Source organism: Trichoplax adhaerens, genomic scaffold (assembly GCF_000150275.1).
Source record: "Trichoplax adhaerens TRIADscaffold_3 genomic scaffold, whole genome shotgun sequence".
Lineage (NCBI taxonomy): Eukaryota > Metazoa > Placozoa > Uniplacotomia > Trichoplacea > Trichoplacidae > Trichoplax > Trichoplax adhaerens.
Window position 1 is genome coordinate 3,979,048 of NW_002060945.1, and position 10,245 is coordinate 3,989,292.

At 35.1% G+C, this 10,245-nt stretch overlaps 1 protein-coding gene across 1 annotated transcript; it reads right to left on the reverse strand.

The window, feature by feature from the left end:
- Nucleotides 1–88: 88 nt before the first annotated feature.
- Nucleotides 89–1,243, reverse strand: TRIADDRAFT_54449 (uncharacterized protein; the record flags this gene model as incomplete). Its single annotated transcript, XM_002110935.1, has 2 exons — nucleotides 89–315; nucleotides 1,114–1,243. The coding sequence occupies 2 exons, from the start codon at nucleotides 1,241–1,243 to the stop codon at nucleotides 89–91; spliced, it is 357 nt and encodes a 118-aa protein (XP_002110971.1).
- Between the last annotated feature and the right edge of the window lie 9,002 nt (nucleotides 1,244–10,245).

The following is a 10,245-nucleotide window of genomic DNA, read 5'->3' on the forward strand; positions in this document are numbered from 1 at the left end:
GTATTCACTGCACCTAAGCTTAACATTCAAAGGTCTTGTCTGACTGAATACATTCCGTGCCAGCCTATTAATTAATTATTAAATTACTCTAATACATAGTCCTCGAGTTCCTTGGTAACTTTATATTACGACCCGATCTCGTGCTCGGTCTTCTGGTTACTGATGCTGACGTTTCTTGTCCTTTGTTGTCAGTTATATTCTGACTTTGCTCCGTTTCCCTTTCCGAAAAACTATCTATTAGTTCCTCTGTGACCGCGTAGTCATGATTTGGTACTTTCCTAATATGCTTTCGGTTACGTCTATAAATAACACCATCTAGCGATTGCAGTATATACGATCGAGGTGAATTATGTAACTTTAGTATCCTAGCACGTATCCATGCGCCTTTAAGCCGCATGACTACTTAGTCTCCTTCTTTCAGAAGCGACAAATCTCTGCCACTGCGACGATCGTAGTATCTTTTAGATAGCTCCTGTCTTTTCTTAAGCATCAATGGGATGTTTAAATTATGTGCTATAGGAAGTAATACTTTTGCAGTAGCCGGTAGGAAAGCTTTTAATCTTCTTCCCAGAAACATTTGAGCTGGAGATCGTCCTATATCTAGAGGAGTATTTCTATAGTCTAGTATTGCTCGATGTGGATCTTTGTTTTTTCGTAGGATGTTCTTTACAGTCTGCACTGTTCTTTCCGCTTGTCCGTTACCTTGCGGGTAAATTGGGGCTACTTGAAGTATGTTTGAATCCATACTGTTCCATAAAGCGTCTAAAGTTCTCTGAATTAAATTGCGGCTCATTATCACTGACGATCTCGTCCGGTATTCCATATCTAGAAAACAAACCCTTCAAGCATGTTATCGTCGCTTCGCTATTTAGGCTTTCGAGTCGTAGGAATTCCGGCCATTTAGAATAATAGTCGATGACTAATAAAAATGTCTTCCTTGAAACTCAAATAAATCTACTCCTAATTTAGACCATGGTCTCTCGGGCATTTGAGGCATTATCATTGGCTCTCTGGCCGGCATCTTTTGATATTGAGCACATATATGACACGACTTCACCAAGTTTTCCATGTCTAGTGACATCCCTCTCCAAAACAGTATATCTCTTGACATACTTTTGCACTTAACTATACCCTGATGTGAATGATGAATAATTTCCAACATGCGCTTTTGTAACGCTCTTACTGTTTGTAAATCATTTGCATCCCAATTCATTCTCGGGCAATTTCCCATAACCCCTTCCATATTCTTTTACTTCTGACACCACGTTATGTTCTCTATCGCGACCCTAGGTCAATCATGCGATACTCGGTTAGACACAGCAAAGTAGCCTGATGCGTGGAGTCCACTTCTTTATTCTGGTTTGCGTTTCCCACAAGTGATATATATATATATTACATACGTAATTAGTAAATTACTAGTGAACGTATTGATACAGTTACGATATTAGTATCATACGGTTATCTTATCAGCTAGGCAGCTATGCAATTTATCAGCCCTAATTCCTAGACATTACCAATCTATCATACATAACAACACTAATATCCTCGGAATGAGCGCAGTTATGATTCCCCCAGCCATTATTGGTACAATTCATTAGGGAAGGCTCAGTGCCGAGGCAACTAATATCACCTAACCAAATTTGTCCGGTTCCTGCTCCGTAGATATTACCAAAAGTAATTACTCCTAGGAAACCTAATTGTTTGCAGACGACTTCTGCATTGGTATAAGTAGATCCATCATCGCATACAGTTCCAAACATCGCTGTGGTAGATTTCAACTCTTCCTGAAAAGTAATTCGAACCACCAACTAAGCGAATTGTACCTTCTCTGGCAGTTGCGATACGAAATTAATATCAGCATATCAATAACAGGCGATCTTTCTGACCTAGGTAGCGTTAGTGTGATCACTCATCTTCAATTTAAGTTTGAATTTAATAAACACATCGGGCATGCATACTACGTTACAATACTTTAGCAATGCAATAAAACTATTAAAAACAGCATAACAATTATAATGTAATTCATTACATGGAGCATAAATTTAAATTTTATTCGGTATGATGCGCAAAATACGGTACGATAGTCAATAATACTAAATTGTTGGATTATCATTCAATGTACGGATAACTGTAGAGAAAATCTTAAGTTTTAGAGATGATTTTGAACAAATGTATTGACTGGTATGGGAAGCACTGATACCTCGAAATTTCAGGTTATACGAAGAAAATTTAAGCGGTATGCTCCAGCATGTCTATTAATTTACTTATATTATAATTTTGTGGGTATTGTTCTTTAATACCTTCAGGTTGGAATTCAGAAGTTGCTGCTAGATTCAATTATTTGACAATATAAAAATTAAGAAATCGAAAGTCATTAATTCATACTTCCAAATAGACCCTAGTGAACACTAATTTCACATACTCTGATCTCAAATGCAGTGGCATATCGCTTTTACAGTAAGAAGAATATAATTATACTATACAAAATGCGGTATACAAAAACAGATAGTCTGAGTTTATGATACCATCAATGATTAACTCTCCTATGTCCTTCTCTGATAATATAACAACTTACAATAGGGTTCTAGTGAGCTTGATATATCATCAATTTGTAATGTCACCCGTAAAACTGGTTCCAGCAACTCCTACAAACCTTATCTAATGCAATTAATATGTGATATTAAACGAGCACTGCTATTCTTATGATTCAGTACCATACGCAGACAAGTTACTACTAGAAATGACACCAATCAATTGATTTTGGCTAATGTCAGTATTTCGTTTAAAAACGATATAGCAATCCATAATAATACTTCATGCTCGGAATCCCGTAACTAATAATATTTCAAGATTTTCCTTTGTTGCCGTTGATGAGTTGAATGTAGCTGTTAAGGCAGATGTAACTTGCTGCTTGAGCACGCGATATGCTGTACTGCTGGGATTATTTAATTCTGGTTTGAAAGTCCTAGTCAGTCTTAGATTTCCAGAAAAGACCTTCCCACGTTGGCAATGTAAATCAGATTGAAGTTGAGTTTCTGGCACGGTGGTATCAGAATAATACCCGATCCTACAACTGCAACAGAAGTTGTACTCAAAAATCATGCAATTTGCTTTGTTATTGCAGTTAGTATCACCTGTGCTTGTACCAATTTTTCGTGCAATTTAAGCCGTCACCGAAATAATCTGATGCACATTGACGGTTAAATGATCCAGGCACATTAATACACTGAGCATTTTTATGACAATGATGCTGATTACTCGTGCACTCATTAATATCGTTGCATTCAATCAAGGTATCACCAAAGTAGCCACTATTACATTGGCAGTAATGTGATCCGTAAGTATTAAAGCAATGTGAATTTTTTCACTGTATTCATTAACGTCTTCACAAGTGTAGCCATCACCATCGTCACCGTTGTTGCAAGTGCATGTATATGATCCAATAGCATTACTACAAATTACATTGACAGAACAGGCATGAATATTAGCATGGTATTCATTTATATCGCCATAAGTTATTCTTTTGCCTGAGTATTCATGATCACATTGGCATACGTATGATCCAATAGTGTTATCGAAGGTAGCGTTATAAGAGCACCGGCGTATTCCTGTGAAGCATTCATCAACATGGTTGCAAGTTTTACCGTTACCTGAATAGCGAAAAGCCTTGCTTGCATTGGCAAGTATAAGAGCTAATAGTGTTAGAACAATTAGCATTTGGATTGCATTCTTTGCTTATCAGGCATTCATTGATATCTTCGCAAATAAATCCATCTCCAGAATAACCTATATTACATAAACAACTATATGATCCATTGTTGTTATTGCAGTAAGCATCGACGGGACAATTGTGACCATTTGAAGAGCATTCTTTGATATCAGTACAGGTCGACCCATTACTGAAGTAGCCCTGTTTACATATACAAGTGTAAGAGCCATTACTGCTTAAACAATTAGCATTCGCGTCACAGCGATTACTGGTAGAGTATTCATTGATATCTTGACATGCAAATCCGTTTCCCGTGTAGCCTCCATCACATATACAATTATAAGATCCATGAATATTATTACAGGTGGCTTTTGCGCAAGAAATGTGATTACCCCACAATACATTCATTGATATCTACGTACGATCTACCATTACCGGTATAACCATGTCTGTAATAGCAAATATAAGAACCAATATTATTAGTACAGTTGACATTGAGATCACATTGATTATAATCATTTGTGGTACACTCATCTACATCTTTACAAGTAAATCTGTTCCCTGTATAGCCAGTATTGCATATACGAGTATATGTATAAGATCCGTTAATAGTACCACACGAAGCATTTATAGAATATGAATGAATACTAGTAGCACATTTATTTATATCTGAGCATGATCTACCGCTGCCAATATATCCATTTTTATGTCGGCAATTATAAGATCCTACATTGTTGGTACAGTCGGCATTGGAGTCACATTGGTTACTGAAGGTACACTCATCGATATATCCTGATATACAAAGCCATTTCTAGTATAGCCTGTATAGCAGTTGCAGGTGTCAGACCCGTTCTTGTTTAAGCAATCAGAAACAACTAAGCATGAATGGTTACCGTAAAGGCATTCATTAACATCATTGAATGTTGTTCCATTGCCATGAAAGCTTTGCTTGCATATACAAATATGTGAACCATCAGTATTCATACAATCCGCATTATCACTACATGAGTTACTAGTAATACATTCATTGATATCTTGGCATCTATATCCATCTCCAGCATAGCCTGGCATACAGGTGCATGTATATGACCCATTCCTATTAAAGCAGTAAGAATTGCTTGAATACATACGTATTGGTATCTGTTAAGCATTCATTAATTTTCGAGCTAGTTGTTCCATTAGCTTAACATAGCTTGATGATTGCACTATATAAACTAGTACTGCGATAAAGAAGGAGAAGGAGATGTGACAGTATACGTCATTGTATGTACATTCGTATGGTTCATAGTATTAGATGTGTTGCTTATGACTTGGTACGCTTTAAATATGAATACTGTATTAAAGTATTAGGGATAAATAGTCATTATGATAACGTTTGATATACAACATATATAATCACTGGATAAGAGACCAGCTGCGACAGATGTACATGTACGAGCAAGGAAGTAGGACAGGCTCTTAAATAAAGACTTACCTAAAACCGTTATAGAGTTATTGCCAAAAAAGTTGTCGGATGTTATCACTAAGTATCGGCATAAAACTTGTATTAGTGGAAATCGCTAGCCACTTATTTGGCCTTTAGGATAAGTAAATAGAGAATCAGTTGCATTGATCATCCATAACTGACCAAAATTATAATATATATCTAAGATTCCGTGGAATTAATATCTATATAGCTTCCATCTGGTCGCTCAAAATCATCTTTCATATTGTTTTTCCAAGTATATAGTAATCCTGCTATGGTACCTTTAATTTCCTCGGGCCCATTAAATGCCACAGTCAGTATCTAGGTTAACAAAGTCACTTCGACAGATAATCCTGATGCTATTGGATGCTTTAGCTACTTCTACGTTGGTAAATGTATGATCTCCATTCTCAGACCGGTAGGCACTAGTGTATTACTGATAACATTGATACATGATGGAACGTATTGGAAATACCAGGTAAGCATATTACAGTACAGTGTACTGTATGGTACTCGCAGGAAATTTCAACTTATTTCTCACTTGCAATCAATCGTATTTTACTAAGATAATCTATGGACAATCTACAGCATCTTTAATTGCTTGTGCACATATAAATTATGTAAATGGGTCAGATAATTGCAGTATCTTTAATTGTATGCGCACAGTACGGTAAATTATGTAAACTAGTCATATAAATAGGTAAGATAAGCTACAGCATCTTTAATTGCATACGGACACGTAAATGGGCATCGAATACCTATATTGCACGAAAGGAAAATATTATGAGCACGATTAAACCGTATTTTATTGAGATTCTGACAAACACCTCAAAACAATTTGAGGTATATTTGAAATGAAACGATGAATAACGTCGCCAATATACACCTATACATCATTAGACTGTATAAACAAGGTTGAACGAACATGGCATATTTTTGATACTGGTACTTGAATAGACGTATCACTGTTTACCTATGCAATTCCCAATATCAAACAAATAAAGTACGTAAGAACGATGGGAAAACTTCTCAACCAATATGCTGTATATAATAATAATCGGACATAAATATTAAAATATTGAATAGACCTATTACAATCTACCCTAAGCAGCTCAAACATCAAGCAAATAAAGAAAGTATAAAATTATGAGGAAGTTTCTCAGCCAACATAAACCGACATACTATATTTATTTATTAATAACTGTACAGTATACGCGTATACTGTAAGTGTTAAAATATTAAGTAGACTTGTTGCAGTGTACCCAATGGGTCAAAAATATCAAATAAGGTTATAGAATAATGAGAAAATCTCTCAACAAACAGAAGTATCTCTAATGATATACGTTAGAGCATGTTCTGCGTGGATGATATTTACTCCTACATCTAATCTTAGCCATGAAACGTTTACATCTATTCTTACTGCAGGCTATTTGCAAGAGCATTTAAAAAGATCCTGACCTTTGTAAAGAGAATCTTTTCGGGAAGCTCCAAGTATAAGACTTCGAGATTAGCGATAAAGAGCAAATTATACACGTGCATTTAAGCGAAGTATAAACTTTGAACAGTACAAATGAAAGATTAGTTCTAAGCTCGCAAAGATCTACATCGCGATAGACTAACAATATTCTTTAGCGATCTAGGTACATATATCAGCCTCACTTCAAGAGACAGTGTACAAAATGTCGAGTGCTAACCCGTAAATAAGTTAATAATTCACTGCAGCTAGTGTCAAAATTTCAAGCGTTTCTCAATGAATCTATTACAATAATCAGCTCTACATACTGACAGAGCTGTAAGAAGGTTTTCTATTAAGTGGCTTTCTTTCAGGAACGAAGTGAATCAGTTTTATATTTCAGTTTATGTACGGTAGCAAAAGATTTAGGAGTAAGTTCTTAAATCCAGATCACGACAATGAAATAGTAATCTATCCATAGTAAACGAACACAAAAACCAGATCAAGATTGCTGACACGTTATGTGAAACATAAGGCATTTAATTCACTGAATAATGTCTTATATCTGAAAATGTAGCATATCTACTACAGCAATGAAAAGTCACTAATAAGATAAAATGTATCTAACATAATTATTTCAAAATTCTAAGTAAAACTTCAATTTTACTGGATTAAATTGCATTTAGTCAATAAATTTGATGAAATATGGATACTTGTATACTTTCTATTATAATAAAAATGACAACTAACTGAATTGAAGCAGTCATTTCAGCTCTCATAGATCACTTTCACGGAAATTACTATTACGTAAATTGTAAATTCTAACAGTGCACTTCTGGTTTTCAGTAGGACCCTATCCTACTAGACACTTCATTAGAATTTCTACTAAGTAATCAACATATAATTATAATATTACAATAATTATAGATGACCCAACTTATCAATAAATATGGCTGATAAAATGATAACCATTAACAAGTTTCATCTGGTACTGGTAAAAATGAATCCCTCCAAATTAACTACAATTAATCTGTGCACCTAAGAATGCATAACCATCATAAAATTATAATTACATTGTTTACTTATTTAAACCAGAATATATCTTACAACGCCTGAAATTCATTAAACAATAGCCAAGCAATCATTCACGAGTAATTGCGATTTTGAGGTAATAATTTATTAATTCTCTGTAACAAATCAATGCATGTCGGAAGCCTTATTCAAAGCCAGAAAGATAGATTCTGGTGTTTTAGCAAGAAATGACATTTAGTATGGATACCTATCAAAATTTAACGCTCCGTTTTATAAGGCATATACAAATTTTAGAAATGTTAATGATTTGGTAACCAGTGATTGTAACAACCAAAACGGTATCCAATTATAATACGCGTGTGCTTAGTTTACCATCAAACCGTGGATACATTCAAATTTTTTAGGCTGCGAATTACATTTTTTGACAACGCGACCTGATGTATAGAGCTGTACAATGTGCATTCTCCGCTCATGGTGCCTATCAGTTCTGGACTGTAGTGTATGACAGCTCATTTATTATATTATGCAACTGTGAATTATTATGTCTTATTTCATACCGTGCACCTCTAATTAAGAGTTTAAAGAGGGATTTTATGCCACAATTAAGACAATACACGACCGTACAATGCCAAGCGATAATTTACGACATCTAAGCCTTGTTGCATCAGTAATCATCAAACTGATAAAAAATAATAAATGTTGTAATAGCATATGGTATCAGTGACCATCATTATACTGAGTATCCTGCGAGTTGCACCAAATAGTCTTGCGAGAACAAATCATAACATCACAGAGATTTTATTTTGTTTTATTTATTTATTCAGTAAGATAGAAACTGGATTACCAACACTCATTCAGTTAGGCTGCAATATCATTATAGACTAAGTGTGGGTAATATAGGCTACAGATATCAATATAATAAAAATCCGAGAAAGACATATTAATCCTGCTAGCAGCATCCTTATTATTTCATTCAGATTTGAAACTATGAAATAGCATGAAGATTAAATCTAATAAAATTTCAAAACGTGGATTAATTTGAAGTGATAATAAAGATCTAACAGCTAACGATACGATATATATCCATATAAAATTAGAGTCGTCGTGTTTCCACGTTCGTCACGAGAGCTTTCTATACGAGTATTATTGAAGATATCATGGCTACCAAAAGTTTATTGAGCCAATTATTTATTACGTATTGAAGCGTAGTACATCTCAAGAATTTAACTTGCTATGCTACACATACGGTAGAATCTATGTTATGTTATTTATATAATTAAAAAGACTAAAAATTATAATGAACTAGAAGCTAGCATGAGCTTCAAAATCTTTATTCACGACACCACTAGGCCCGGGTGTTGGTTTCGTCTCTGTTAATGAATTCAACTCAATATCTTTGTTACTCTGCTTGTCTCGAACCATTGGTTGTTCAAAATGATGATCTAGATTTTCTTGGCTTTCATCTTTTTTCGCTACACGATTGGGCCTTATATTCTTTTTGTAGTATAGAGTCCACGCCAAAATGATGATAATTATTAATACCACTCCACCAACCGATCCGACAGAAATGCCAATGATCAATCCTTGAGGACTAGTACATCTATCACCACTATATCCGCTAGCACATTTACATTTTCGTTTACCTTTTTCAATGGTACATGATCCACCATTGACACAGTAATCACTATTACATTGTAGGAAGCATCCTGGTGTCGAATATGGGTTACCATAATAGCCAGCCAAACATGTACAATTAAAATATCCTTGGGTATTGGTACAGATAGCATTATTAGCACAAGAATCTCTAGTAGCGCATTCATCGATGTCAACACAACTAGATCCGGTGAAACCTGATTTGCAATTACATGTATATGTACCAGGTAAGTTCAAACAATTTTGATTATCGCTGCAATCATTGCTTTCAGGGTTTGCACACTCGTTAAAATCTTCTACAGTTACATTTTGGACTGCTTGCCCATTAACTGTCACATTGCTGTTTGACACCACGGAAACTAACTTATTCTGGTTAATATTTAAAGTTTGCTTAAATACCGTATAATATTCAGCAATAATGCTGCCGGCTCTAAAACCTGTTATTACTACGCGTTCAAAACTTTCTTTTGTTGCAGAAGACGAGTTAAATGTATTGGTTAAAGCAGTTGTAACTTGATCTTTAAGTGTTGTATATGCAACACTATTAGGATCATTTAAATCTGAATTAAAGGTACCAGCAAATGTGAGACTACCGCTGAAGATTTTGCCGCGTTGGCAATGAGAATCCGATTGAAGTTCAGTTTCCGACTGTGAACTATTAGAGTAATATTCAGCATTACAACTACAATAGTAGCTACTGCCATACACCACACAAGTTGCTTTACTACCACAATTAGTGTTACCAGAGCAAGATACAGTTGACGTGCATGTTAAACCATCACCAGAATAGCCCGATTTACAGCTACACGTATATGATCCTGCCGTATTATTACAATTAGCGTTGCTACTGCAATTATTATTTGTTGCACATTCATCAATGTCTTGGCATGTGATGCCATTTCCAATGTATCCAGTCCTGCATGTACAGGTATA